The sequence below is a fragment of the Conger conger genome, chromosome 6 (genome assembly GCF_963514075.1).
Source record: "Conger conger chromosome 6, fConCon1.1, whole genome shotgun sequence".
Lineage (NCBI taxonomy): Eukaryota > Metazoa > Chordata > Actinopteri > Anguilliformes > Congridae > Conger > Conger conger.
Window position 1 is genome coordinate 30,628,684 of NC_083765.1, and position 15,076 is coordinate 30,643,759.

The following is a 15,076-nucleotide window of genomic DNA, read 5'->3' on the forward strand; positions in this document are numbered from 1 at the left end:
GTTCTCTGCTCCCTCCCCAGACGCCCGCACCTGCGCCATGGCCAACTGCCAGTACGGCTGTGAGGTGATGAAGGGAGAGGTGCGGTGCCAGTGCCCGTCGCCTGGGTTACAGCTGGCCCCCGACGGCCGCACCTGCGTGGGTACGTACGTGCACTCCCGGCATGCGCACGTGTGTGTGCACCTGCGTGTGTGTGCGTGTGGGAAAAACTACAAGATACATCAATTTCAGTATTTTAAATACTTGAAAAACTTAAATTTTCATATCTTTTCAATGTTTGCAAAATAAAACAAAAATATTGCTAATGAGGTGAGACAGTTTGACTAATTTCAAGATTTGCCAATGGGTTAAGAACATTCCAGTGTAACTTAAAACAAGCTAAAATGTTCTACTTGCGAGAAGAAAAATAAGATCTTAAGTCTTATTACAGGACTAAAAATGCCTGTTAAGACAGACAGTTTGGGCAGTGTGTGTGTGTTTGTACGTGCATGCATGTATGTGTGTGTGCAAGCGTGTGGGTTTGTTTTTTTAAATAAATCTTTAAATGCTTTTTGCTCTGTGAGCATGGGTAATCTGTTCTCACACAGAAAAAAATGTTTCATGTATTTTTTATTTATATTTCAGGTCGTGAAATTGATTAATTGTCAGGCGATGATCAAAAGAATCTAGAAGGCAACATTTAGAAAATATCAGCCAGAAAAAGACAGTTCAGAGATTTCAGCGAGGCCCACCGGTCATGATTAAAAAAAAACCAATATGTAGCTAAAATACTCCTCTGCTCTCCGTCTGTCTAATTGCCTTTGAGCTTTTTGGCAGCTACTCCTCCCACTGCTAGTCTAATGAATTTTTTAGGATGTATGTACGTGTACGTTAGTGCTTTTGAAAGAACAAGGATACAGTGGGATTCATTTGGACCAGAACCACTGAGTTCTCTCCTGCCAAATATGCTATAACAGTAGTGGAGCAGATCAATAAATCACGGACAGAACAGGACAAATTGCTGCTGTTAACCCTGATCCCTTTAAAGTACATGTTTCGCTTATTGGCCAGGCTAGTAGCCCCGGTAGCAGCCTGTTATTCATTGATTGTCACCTTTGATCGCCGTACCGCCCCCTAGGTTGAGTTAGGACTTCAGAAACAACCCACCGTGAATCTGGCAGAGGGGCAGGTGTCACAGGTGTTTTTAGGAAATTATTTGGAGACTTGCGCATTCAAAAAAGGACAGTGGACTGAGAAAAGGAATAGCTTTTAAAGGGGGAATAGCTTTTTTTTTGAGGCAGCCTAGTGGAAGGTTGCTTGACTGGCACTTCAACTGTAGAGCTGCAGGTTTGAGCCCCTGGAGTGCACATAGGGATGCCGGCATGCATCTGGAGAAATTAAGTCGGGTCCCTAAAGAATAACACTAGTGATGGGCCCTTGAGCAAGGCCCATAACCCAGAAACTGCTCAAGGGGGTTTACCCCTGTTCTGTCTCGCGCTATGCCCACTTGCAACTATTCTCTCTGGCATTTCTCCCAGAGCGTCCCTGAGAAAGAGACAATTTGCTCAATGGAGCTCCCTGGTAAAATAGAGGATAAAAACACAGCAAGCAACGAGTCACTTACCTCTCTCCTGATGGAAACGTTTGTTCTCACAACATACAAGAGGGATCCCAGACTTAAAATTAACAATCCAATGCACGTACTGTAGCCCCTAGAAAACATTCCCCTCTATGGAGCTGCTCTATACAGTAGATTTCCTTATCCTACCCACTAAAAAGACATACTCAAAAACAAAACCCTTGGTCTTGTTCTTCCTGTCCATACAAGGTAGTGCATTAAAGACATGACTTGTGGATGAATGTGTGTTATCTCTAAAGACATTCCTTGCAGAGGAGCCTAACCAGCAGAGCTGTGCTTTCAGATGTGGACGAGTGTGCGACAGGTCGAGCCATGTGCCCCAGGTTCCGAAAGTGCATCAACACCTTCGGAAGCTACATATGCAAGTGTCACGAGGGATTCGAGCTCCAGTACATTAACGGGAAATACCAGTGCACAGGTAATGACGTCTTTGATTTCCCATGATGAGTGTTCCCAGTGCCATCCATCAACCACTGTCCCCTTATCTGCTTCCCTGGCTCCTCTTGGCTGTGTAGAGCTGCGGACACAGCCATCTGTTAGCTAAATGAGTATAATAATCTATTATTGCTGTGTGATTATGATGGTATTATTTCTCTGTTAGAAGTGTTTATCGCAGTGTTCCAACAGAAATCGTGCTGGTTCTTTCTTTTTTTTTCTTTTTCTCCTGTCTGAATGTCAAGTTCTTGTTTTTAAACAAATGGCATCTTCCGTCTGAAGAGCATGCTGCGTTCGGCGATTTTACACCATCAGTCAGGCAAATCGAAATCTGGGAGCTAAAGACTACAACAGAAAACCTGAACACGGCTTCCCTGCCCTGTTAAGGAGCAAAGCAAATTAATCTCCTTCTTCATCAATGGAGCTTGAAATTACCGGGAGAGGACGTTAAGGGAAAATCACTCATATGCGATAGCTGCTTTAGTGAGAGGTTTCCTCCCTCTTATTATTCCTGTCTGTTCAGAAAGGAGACAGTGATGTGGGGCATGAACTCTTACACCTCACGAGAGGGCAATTAGCCCTAATCAGGGCCCTGTGTGTGTGTGTGGGTGTGTGTGTGTATGTGTATATGTGTGCACACGCGTGTGTGAATGTGTGTGTGTGTGTGTGTGTGAGAGTCTGTGTGTGTGTATGTGGGTGTGCATGTGTGTGTGAATGTGTGTGAGTGTGTGTGTGTGTACCTGTATGTGTCTGTATGTGTGTGAAGGCTTGCTTTGCACTGTGCTCTGTGCTGCAGTTTTGTCCTATTGTAAAGTGTTTCTTTCTGTGTGGGGCCCTTTCAGATGTGAACGAGTGCACTTCAGCACAGCACCAGTGTGGCAGCTTCTCCGTCTGCTACAACACACCAGGCTCCTACAAGTGCAAGTGCAAGGATGGCTTCCGTGGGATGGGCTACGACTGCAAGCGTAAGTGCCATGCACCGCCAGGCCCTCCTGGGTAGACTGTGTGTCTGTGTGTGTGTGTGTGTGTGTGTATGTATGTGTCTTTTCTTTAAAGAAAGATCAAAGAAAAAAACATGCAAAGATTGGTCTCCTTTCTTTCGGTCTGAAACGTCTGTTATAGTCAATGGCTGAGAACTTTCCTGCTCTTTATCTCCCCCCGTAACTCAATAAGCCACAGTGTCAAAATACTAGTGTCTGATCATTTTAATCTCAAAATGGCGAATTATCAAATTATCTTCTACGTATAACACTTTTTTCACACTTCTTTGGATTCTCATACTTTTTATTCTGCAGCTGGATCCTGCTTTCATTGCCTAAGGAGGCACAAGCACACATGCACAAACAAACACACAAACACACACACATATAATCGGGAGTTAATGTGTGAAGATAGTGCTAGATAGGCTTTGCAATGGACTTTCAATGGAGTTTTAACATCTGAATATTTGTGAATTCCAAATTTCCAAATGAACAAAAGTACAATGTCTTATGTGTGTATTATACATCAAAGTCCTGTCACATGAGAAACCGTGAGTTAAAAGAGTCTTTCCTCAAACGTGAAACACCTTCTAGCCCCTAGAAGGCCAGCATTGACTTGATCATCTGGAAGAAGAGTGTGAACTGTGGAGACTGTGTGCGAACCAGTAATGTATTTTTAATGTGGTATCACAGTATTGACAGAAAATAGCTTACGGCATTAACCGGCAGCATAGTCTGGAATTTCAAACAAAAAGCAACAAGCTGAAGGAAAAATCTGTACAGAAGAAGCTTATATCCAGTTATTCAATTCGATAAAATTGTTCCATCTGCCTTTTGTTGGAGTGACATTGCTAACAGATGCGCATTGTTGCTGGTCCCATTTCCAAAGCAGGGTCATTTGTAAAAAGGTATACTTGGTTCAATAGCTATTTTGTTCAACATAATGCTGAAAGATTTCACAGTCCTTGTAAAGCTTCTTTTAGAATTACTTGAATAATAGCTCAGATGAGCCTTCAGTTACATTGGGTTTTGCCTCAGTTTTAAATAATAGGCACTATCAGGCGTGTTCCTGAATCAAATAATGTCTTTTTTCTTCTATAGACATATATTGCATTGTTTCATCACAAACAGCCACTGTTTCATTTATTCCAAACGCAGATACACTGATGCACAGGTGGAGGTCAGACTTCTGTTGCACTAACTGTTGTTGGCGGCTATGAGGCGACAGTGAAATAATGATGTGGCTGTTTGAACCAGCAATCACATTGCAAACCCTGATTTTATTATATTTTGAATGTGCAAAAAATAATACAAGCACAAATTGAAAATTTGTTCTTCTCAGAATGCTAATTCTGTGAATGCTACCTTTTCAGCCATCCCCAAAGTGATTATTGAGCCTCCGAGACCAGGAAAGGAAACACCAGATACAACCAAAGGGAACAAGATCCCAGACTCCGACCACAAGAGGACCACGACCGTCCGCCCTGTCACACCCAAGAGAATCCCTCCCACCACCACCACCCGTGCCCCGGCACCACCTCGCAGAGTCACCCCAGCCCCCACCCGGAAACCGGCCATCCCCACCCGAAAACCAGCTGTCCCAACCCGAAAGCCAGTTGTCCCCATCCGAAAGCCAATTGTCCCGACCCGAAAGCCAGTTGTCCCCACCCGAAAACCAGCGGTCCCTACGCGCAGGCCGATAATCCCCATCCGCCGCCCGGTCATCCCTACCCGACCCCCTCCCACACGGAGGGCCCCGACCCAAGCACCGACCGTCCCCGACAACAGTATCCAGAAAGAAGTCAACCAGAAGCAGAGGGGCGATGTTCACAGTGAGATCCTCTCCTGTGCTCACTCTCATGACACCACTGAAATAGGAAGCAGTGCATTACATTACACAACTTGGTTGTTAAGCTGACTATTGGATCCAGGGTGTCTTACATTGCTTATTTTCTTATGCTATGTGTTTCTACAGCTGGACGTGTACTGTTGTAGTTCATCTTAGGTACCTTTCTCAAGGGTATAACAGCTATTGCCTGCCTGGGATTCAAACCTGGGGCCTTTCCCTGAACATATGAAGGCTACCGCCCTCTGTATGAGATGTTATTGACTGCTCAGTCAAGACATGACAACTATTCCATTGTTTAGAATGCACAGGAAAATGTATCAACGTTACTTAATTTGGCTGTGCACAATTACCCAACAAATCCCAAGTGGATTCAAACATCTCTGAATTTGGATACTTGGTCCGTTGTCACACACACGTCTCCTGTTGAAGTAATTCTGAGTGCCTGATGTGAACTATGTGAATCTGACATGGGGAAAGCCTATGAGCATTAAGGTGTACACTGGTTTGTTTACAGCCCACAGTATACCTAACTATACTGCGCAGCCTATTTCATCTCACTAGAGCTGGGATTTACATTATGAATAATGTCTCTCCCCCTAGTACTAGCGCCCCTAAGATTTATAAAAGCACAACTATGATGAATACTATTATAAAGTATAATCTCTAGAGACTTTATTATGAGCAGTACGTAGATCCGTGTTTGCTCCTAACCTTGTTGAATTGCCACAGATTGCAGGTTACTATCACACAAGTTTCTCTGTAATTGGGTACCTGTCAAAATGAGTCGTATCAGCATCGATTTACAAACCTAAAAATTGGACAAAATATAATTGTCAGCTTCTTCAGTCTGATGATGCGTTGCCCATTATACAACTACGTTTCATTTCAAATACAGTATTTTCAAACCCTTATGAATTCATCTTTACTGGTCGAACACATATTTGCTCTGAATTAACCAGCAAACAGCTCAGTAAATGGGGTGCAATTACTGTTGTCTTTCAATTAGGCAAAAATGGCAAAGAGAGAAAGAGGGGTCAAACACACTTCATTAATTTTTGTCATTGCAGTTTCGTTCCAGATACCTGCTACTTGCCTGTCACTTACAGCACATTTCCAATTCAGAATATAAAAGCAGCATGCATGCTAGCCATATGCAGTTATATGTGTCATGCATATTTTACAACAGCCAATGAATGTCATCGCTGTTTTGTCATCGTCCCTTGAATGATGAATGTCGCTGCACTGCCATGAGTTGTTCTTGTTTTTGTTTTCTTCAGAGCAGAGAAGCAGTTTATTGGGCTCTTCAGCCATTTAAAGATAAGGAAGACAACACTGGCTACTACAAGCAGAGTTGACTTTTCATTTTGGGGTCTATTGATAATTTGATATCCATCCAGACAACTTGGCAGGGAGGAGTATGTCACTGATATCTTCAAGCTTAAATCAGGAACTAAACTGCAGCTCGGATAATTGACTCAGGGGGAGGCTCCACCTTCCTTGGCCGGATGCCTGGCATTGCCGGAGTGCCTGAATCTTACCAGGGCATTCCCATTCAGCCAGTGCTTCCACATTCCACATGGCTGGGCGCTGCATCGCTGTCAGGTGCAGCCGAGCATTGTGGGAAATTAAACACCACAGCAGGCACATGCGCAGGGTCACAGATCGCACGCTTTAAAAGCAGGTGTTCATGGAATTCTACTGACCCGTGCTTCTCTTTAATGGAGGCTGTCAGCCATTGATCAAGCCACCTCTGTTCCGCCGTTTCTGCTCCAGCAAATATCTCTGCCTGGCGACGTCACCGCCGAACAACTGTTTGCCAAACAGTGAAAAGCCCCGCTCTGGTCTGTGACGGTTGGTCTGAGAAATACTCAACCCCAAACCCAGCATCTCTTTGTGATCTTTCACCTTTGTGGACTGGCTAGGAAATTGAAACTTTGAGAGGTTACGAGAACCTTGGGTAGTTATTTCTGTGCAGGCTCTGTTGGCGCTCCGGAGCAGGGGCTTGTGGGTGTTTGCACAGTGCTTGCGTCAGAAACAGCTGAGGCCCTGCTGAAATCCCTGCCTGCAGCCCCGAGCGGCCCCTTGCAGACAGCTCATTTAGTCGCCTCGATCCCACCTCACAAAGGAAAACATAGCGATACACAGAGCTGTTCCAGCTGGAGGGCAGACAAAAGAAAACTATTTCATCAAGCCCTCAGTAAACCCAGAATGAAAGGCTGGTTACTAAGCCTAACAGACTTCTTTTCTGTATTTATCTCTATAAACGAGTATGTCTTTCCTTTCTTTTCAAGTCCACATATAGTGTCTCATAGTCATTTCAATTATCACAGGCTTGTATGTTCCTAAGGGCGTGGAGACTGTATTATGAAAGAATAAACCAGACGGTTGACTCCATATTCTTAACATTGAAAGTACTGTCCCCCTTCTGTCGATGCTCAATATTCCACCAGAATCACCAGAAACTTGGCCATCCTTTGACCAAATGCCAATTGTCTGTTGGAATGGTATTACCCCCTACTGAGCTAACCTTAAAGCTAAAGTTATGGTGGCAATATCACAGCCAGACTGTTGTGGGACAGTAGATGTGGGGATGTACTGCTTGTTCAATTTTAGAAATCACACAAGAGCCTCATGTGACAATACTTTTTTTTTTAGTTCCTCGCAATCATGGACAGAACAATGTGTTTGGGGTGGATGTTGACATCGAACTAGGAAATACCGCAGATGATGCAAAGGATGACTCAGGTAAGCAAATACAGTAAATATCCATTTGGAATTAGCAAACCAGGTATCTAATCTTTCTGTAACAGAACATTTCAGCCCTAAAAATGAGGCAAATGCAACAACAAACACAACAATGGCTATCTACACTTTAAAATACTTCTCTTTGATGTCAAAGCCCTGTGTTGCATGGAACAGTGTGCAAATTCTCGCTTAGAAGTTGCAGGTGAAATCGTGAATGGGAGTAGGCCTTGATTTCTGCTTTCTTAGCATTGAGTGACTGTCCTGAATTCTGAAGAAGTATGAGCTTGACATACCACTCTGGGAATGATATGGGTATGGGTATCAGATTGTGAATGTGTATTTCATTAGCTGTCATCTAAAAGTGGTCATTAAAACTGCCTGCTTCTCTTTACTTATCAAATCATGTAACACACATTTGGCGTCTGTTCCTTGCAGGCTTTTTGAACTACAAAGGAGATGCTTTTTCATGTCTACTGGCAAAATAACATTTTGATAGAAAATGAAAAGGTGGTCCAAATTGTTTGAAAATTGTTCTGTCAGCCAGCGGATATGCATTGACAACAGGTCATAATTACACCATCTAATATTATCATTTGAATTGTGATTTATTTTGGCACAAAATGCAGAATGTAGCTGGCATGACAAAACCTTTTTATTTGCTATAAATCGAGATGTAAATGCCTTATCAGAAAGCCATTTGTGGGGAAAATGATGGATGAGCCATCTGTCCAGAATTCAATTTATACAGCCATGTGTAGATTAATAGAAATCGTTTTTTTTTGTTTGTTTTTTATTTTGCAGATGTGAACAGTGAAATTGCCAGGCACGTAGCTATAGCTGCCTCGCTGAGATTCAAATGATTATTCAGATGTGATTATTTTCTGCCTCATGCCATGATGGATCTGTTGTAGCCCATTGTTTGTGAACTGCAGAGTAACTGATGAGCCTGGCACTCACGGGAGATTTATCTGTGTTAATTGTGTAAATCAAAGGCTGGGTTTGTCAGTGGTCCCACCCGGCACGCTTCTGTCTTGTTTATTGGCAGACTATCGCACTAACCCCCCTGGGGAAATCATCGCTGACTGAGCTCTGAGTCCCCCGGTTCTTTATCAACCCCACCATCTCACTTTCACATTTCCACAGGTGAAAGATGGCAACGCACCTTCAACACCAGCGGACGATTGAAAAAGAATACAGATTTATACATGACATGCAGTGACATGTTCAGCACTGTATACAGTATATTGTGGTGCACAGTGTCTGTTTCATAGCCATAGACTTTTTACCCTTCTGGGTGAATGTCACTTGTTTTATTTCTCTATTGTTTTTTTATCATCTTTGTGTGTTTTTATACCCTGGCTGCACAACACATTTTCCATCTGGGACAATACATTTGATTGTTTGATTGCTTGATTGTTGACTCCCTATCATCCATCCATCTGTGTCCATCGGTTGCCTGACTGCTGAGAGTTTCTGGCCCCTAAACAACACAATTCCATCTTGGAATCCCAACAGGATTGCTGCGGTTATGATAACTGGGATGATTCCCATGAGCTGTGGTTTTAGAGTTTCGGGGTTATGGTACTTATGAGGAAGTACTTATGGTATGGTACTTGTGAGGACACTTTTCTGAAGCACCAAGGGAGGACTGTTTTTTTAAAATGGTAATCTCACCCAACCCTCTGTGGTTTTCTTCTTCCAGGAGCTGGGTTTCTTAGCTGCACCTTTGATAATGGCCTCTGCGGTTGGATCAGAGACAGAGAGGGAGATTTGCATTGGGAAACCACAGCAGATCCATCAGGTATTAACTCACCACAGGGATTCACTTTACACTTTATTTGCATTACTTTCCCACTGAAAGAGAGGGACCTTATTATTCACAGAATGAACAAAGACGCATTATAAAACAAATGGATCACTCAACCTTGCACACCACCTACCACAACCATAAAATGTCCACATATATTATATACAATTCTATGCTTTATGGTATGCTATGCTCTTTATTATTTTATATTTCTGAAGTGAAGCTCAGTTAAATGTAAGCCCATTGTCTGCCAGGCCTGGCTGGCCTCCGTGTTGAGGTCATGGCCGGTATGTTAGAGCTGGGCTGGGGGGGTTTCGCACAGTGAAGGACACACTGTGTCCTTGTTCCCAAAGTGCATGGTCCAATTGGACAGGGAGCAGAGGAGCAAAGATCCAAAACTGACCTCCTTCAAATTGGGGACACAGGGCTCAGAAACGTGACTCTTGTGATGTCTAGTGTCTCTTGCTATGTCTAGTGTCAACTGGCAGTTACATCTTTCATTAGTAAGTGATGAACTGGAGATGAAAGAAGGAATAAAAGACAGATGAAAGGAAGATGAATGAAAATAAAAAAACGTGTGGTACTGCAACCTTCAAAATTGTCGATATAAATAATGTGCGGGTCATGTATGTTTCATCATACCTTACCTTCAATCAGTAAGCGTGTAGTGGTTTCACAGACACTATGGGCACTTGGTCAACAAAGGCAAGATTTCTCTTCTTAATTAGAAACATGCCAGATCCAATGTATGTTACATTGCAAGCCAGGAATAACTATTTACTGCAATAGTAATGAACTGCTCGGAGATCGATATGCAAGAACTCAATATGAGCCTGTTGTAAATGCTGATTCAATGCTCTGGTCTTGAGGTTAAGGAAACTTAACGGTTTGTATACTGAATACTGTGCTCAATATGTACACGTACATGAATGATTGTATTACTGTGTTTAATGTCTCCTGTGCGTGCTTTGCATTCAGTATGTACATGTATGACTATATTACTGTGTTTAATGTCTCCTGTGTGTGCTTTGCGTTCAGTATGAACATGTATGGCTGTATTACTGCGTTAATGTCTCCTGTGTGTGCTTTGTGTTCAGGTGGAAGGTACCTGACAATCCCAGAGGTTGGGAATAAGAGGAGCGGTCGGGGGGCACGGTTGGTCCTCCCGCTGACTGAGCCCTGGAACTCAGGCAACCTGTGCCTGTCCTTCCGCCACAAGCTGGCGGGCCACCACGTGGGTGTGCTGCAGGTGTTCGTGAAGAAGGGCCGGCAGTACAGCCCGGCGGTGTGGGGCCGGACCGGGGGCCACGGTTGGAGACACACCCAGATCACGCTGTGGGGGACGGGCTTGGAGAGTGTGAGTACCCCCCTTCTGTACTGAGGCAAAGACATGAGTCCTCGAATCCCAATCTGGCCCTGGTTTTCTTTTCTCCAACTTAATTAGCTGAACAATTAGTGCTATTGATTGGCCAAACTGTCTTCACACCTGACTCCCAGGTAAAGGAAAAGCAGCAGTTCTCAGACCTCGAGGATCGTCATTTGATGATCCCAGTTGAATAGCTTTATTCCCCCTCTCCAGACACTTTCATTTAATCAAAAAATAGTTTCTTTTTGAAAGAAGAGATACTCCCCAGCTCAGTGGGGTTTGTGCGGTGAAAGTTTGGGAAACTTTCTTGAGTGTAGCGTACAAGAGAAACACAGATTTTAACATTCGCTGCAACCAGAGGTCAGAAGTCCTGCCATTCATTTCTTCCACCCATGAACTCGGCCAGCTAATTTTTTACTAATTATATCTACGTTGATAATGAGCAAATACAGGTGATTAGAAATAAAAACTGGGGAGGACTGGAAACCTGGGTTTCCATCTCTGGCAGTACATGCTTATCCTTCCTCAGTGTTTGGGGAATGCTTAGCGGAGAGCTCATTTGGCCTCTGTCCTCCAGGTGATCCTGAAGGGGGAGCGCGGGAGGGGCAGGAGTGGAGAGATGGCAGTGGACGACATCAGCCTGAGCAAGGGCGCATGCACCGAGGAGCACAACCTGAGGAGACTTTAACACGGGCGGCGAGACGCGCAGGGACACAGACCAACCCCCACCGAGAGGCGAGCTCTGCTCCGCCCACACGACCCGACTGGGGGGCCGTTCTGAAGAGGGGTGCCCTTTTCAGTAAAAAAAAAAACAAAAACAAACTTTGAACAGGAGAAAGGACTTCCTGATTGGTTCCTTAGTTTCTTCTCCCTGGTTCTTTGCATACTGTATTTAATCTGCGCATGCTCCTATAACATGCTCGTTATAACAAAGTGCACAATTCGCACAGCCAAAAAAAAAACCTAAATTGAGTCAATATTACAAAAATCATATTCTGTTTGGTCTGGTGTTTCTAAACATGCACCACAGACACTGTGGCCATGTGGTCGGTGAACAAACTCCCCCAAAAATTTGTATCTCCACAACGAGTGAAAACTTGTGGTTCAGTAACTCACATGAAGTAAACAGAGGCACATTTATGGGGTGATGTCACACAAACATTTTAAAGAATGCTTTGTAAAGGTCTGATGATATCAGTCACTTTATTAAAATATAGTTATGGTAATCAGCAACTGAGGAATTTACTTACTTCAATGGAGTTATGGATCATGCAGCAGTTCTCTCTACAGATAATTCATACAAAATAACCAGAAAATTGAGTTGTGAGAAAACAACTTTTATCGCCTAGTCAAGATAATTATTCTTTTCTAAACTTCTGCTGAGGTTTTACACATTTATGATATTGATGTGAAAGTATCTATCCTTCTACCTTGGTAAAGGATCAGTTGTGTCTGTTGAAATGCATATTTATTTAAAAGAGAACTGAAAATATATGTTTTCTATGATATTCGCCTGAGAAAGCTGTTTGTTTTCCACTTTAATTGCATCAATAGCAATCATTTCACTTGTATTCATGAATATATGATGCCAGTGTCACTTGCAGTATGTCGTGTATGAGGTTTTATGCCTGTAGGAATGGAATAATGTTATAATGACATTGTGCAAAGCCTCGCATTTAATCAGATTTGGTCAACTTCTAAGATTAATTTGATATACTTGTACTTAACACACTGAAATCTGACAGGCTGTGGTACTGTACCATGCTAAATCCTATTAACTGCTATTAGCAGTACACAACCCTATATGTTTTTTTGTTTGTTAATATAGTATTACAATGAATGTCTAACTCAGACAGCAACAGTACTGTACTATTTCTGCCATTTCAACATTGACAGTGACTGAATTCCAATGTAATTTGTTTTGTTTAATGTTGCTTATTATATTGATAATGGTCTTGAGTTAGACATTGTATTATTGTAAATGTAGTCATACGTGTACATATATTTCATATTTTTGCAATATAAAACATTGTGGGATGACAGCTATGTGAAGTCAAAATGTATTGATTGGAAACTATTGGCTGTCCCTGTAGTTAAATATCAAAGTATTACAAGCAAAATGAAATTGGTGCTGGTTTCTGCTATTTTCTGGGGAAAAAAAAGAAGAAAAAAAAAGAAGTAATACAGTCCATATTGTATTACTCGTGAACATTGTGTGCAAAATAACACTAGACCTAAAAACATATTGTTTGGTTGACCCCAAAGAGCCAGTGTTCTTAGCCAATTTAGCAATTTCAGAAAACAAATCAGTCTGCAGATATAATGTGATACACAGAAGCTAAGACAGTCTAATTGGGAGTTACCATATACTTTCCTTATTATCAATGGTATAATGGAATGGAACATAACTTCAGGTTCCATCGAAGGACATTGTTGTTAATAAATTGAGTATATACTCCATTTTCACATTTCATTTGTTTAAACTCATGCATACAGTATTTGTGTCTGTAAAACTTGCCTTCATTTGGCTGCATCAGCCGTAGTGTCTCAGCATAGATATGCCCATTCCTTGTCCCTTTGAAGAGAACTTCCCTGATAGATACTGTACAGTGTATTGATGATTTTCTCCCTTGAAGAAGTGTTAATTAAAGTGTTATTGTTCACCTGCTGTTCTGTTATTTATATATAGTGTGTGTGTGTGTGTGTGTGTGTGTGTGTGTGTGTGTGTGAGTGAAAGAGAGAGAGAGAGAGAGAGAGAGGGAGAGACTGACGTCTGTTACAACATAAAGTAGTTACGGTAAATCTTCCTTTAATGTTTTCAGGAGACTCTCTGCAACTTTCCCACAAGATGAACAGTTTGGGTGTTTTCATAGACATCATCCAATGCTTTAAAAAGATGAATGTTCATATTCTGGGCCCCCGCTGCTGTTATGGTGCTATAAAGCACTGTGCCCTCTCTACTCTATTTTACGCATTCCACTGGAGGTGAGCTTTATCGCTCAATGCCAGGTGCTTGGGTGCCAGGTTTCAAGGATTTCTTGCAGGAGTTTTATAGTGTGAATCACAGTTCAATTTCACAAAAGTTTAAAACTCCAAGGGCAATGCCAGTTACATTATTTTTATAGCATGCTTACATTACAAATTAGCAAAACACTGAAAGCTATATAACAAAACACAAGCTAACTTAAACAGAGTTAAGCAAAGTGGTCACCCCCCCACCCCATGAAAAAAGGCTATATTTACTTTGCTCAGATTTGACCAAGTAACTATATGTAACATAAAAGACACAGTTGGCACAAACCCATCAGATGAATCACCCATGATCACAATACCCCAGGGTAAGGAACAAGTGCAGTAGAACAGCAAGGGATTTATCGGCCTTGCTTTGAGAATTGGCTACAGCCCAACATTCCTATAACAAACAGTAATGGATAACTGAATAAAACACTGGCCAATGATGCCAATCCACATTATCCAAACATTATCCACATTATCCAAAGACTTTCCATTGTACACGCTAAGATTACACTTCCAATTTAAGCTCCAGTGTTGACCCAATTCAAAGCTTTCCATTTTTGGAAGTATTGTTAAAGGCCTCTGCAAGTACTGTAGTGGAGGTATGTGTTTGAACTTAAGTTCTGGTTCAGCAGGCACTATTCTACAGTGCGGAGAGACTGGCTTTTGTCAGCAATCAAAACTACCCGTCCCATATATACGTATACACATTTTGGGTCAGCAGTACCTCGTCTGTCATATCCTACAATGACCAGATGTTCATAAAGAAAAAAACATTTTTTTTTTTCTAATGTGCACTCAGTGAAGCACTGCTGACATGTTTGCATCTATTCATTTGAAAGTTCTTATTGGGGAAATGAAAACTATTTAGCAACAAAGTATAATCACCAAAATAACTTTCAGCCAAACAACTTGTAACTGGTAGTATGTTAACCATATTGACTCAGAAAATAGTTAAAATCACAGATTCATGTAGTATCAGTACACACTGAAAATGCATGCTGAAACACATGCATGTATGTACACATATGAGCCAAAACATTATGACCACTTGTGCCTAATATGCTGTTGATCCGCCAAAACTTCTCTGACCCACCAAGTCATGGACTGTACAAGATTCTGAAGGTACCCTGTGGTATCTGGCACCAAGACATTATCAGCAGATCCTTTAAGTCTTGTAAATTGTGAGGTGGAGCTAAATTGACACCCCTAAAACACCATATATGGAATTTCCTGGCCGTGCACATGAAGTAAAAGACAACG

At 42.2% G+C, this 15,076-nt stretch overlaps 1 protein-coding gene across 4 annotated transcripts in view; it reads left to right on the forward strand.

Moving 5' to 3' along the window:
* Positions 1–13,461, forward strand: part of npnta (nephronectin a) — a 38,547-nt gene extending 25,086 nt beyond the window's left edge. For all 4 annotated transcript variants that reach the window (XM_061245265.1, XM_061245266.1, XM_061245267.1 and 1 more), the window contains 8 exons: positions 21–140; positions 1,900–2,034; positions 2,894–3,016; positions 4,405–4,863; positions 7,536–7,625; positions 9,328–9,426; positions 10,530–10,789; positions 11,376–13,461. In XM_061245265.1, the coding sequence (XP_061101249.1) occupies positions 21–140; positions 1,900–2,034; positions 2,894–3,016; positions 4,405–4,863; positions 7,536–7,625; positions 9,328–9,426; positions 10,530–10,789; positions 11,376–11,486 (1,397 nt within the window). In that variant the 3' untranslated portion in view covers positions 11,487–13,461. The remainder of the gene's footprint in view (positions 1–20; positions 141–1,899; positions 2,035–2,893; positions 3,017–4,404; positions 4,864–7,535; positions 7,626–9,327; positions 9,427–10,529; positions 10,790–11,375) is intronic.
* Positions 13,462–15,076: the final 1,615 nt, after the last annotated feature.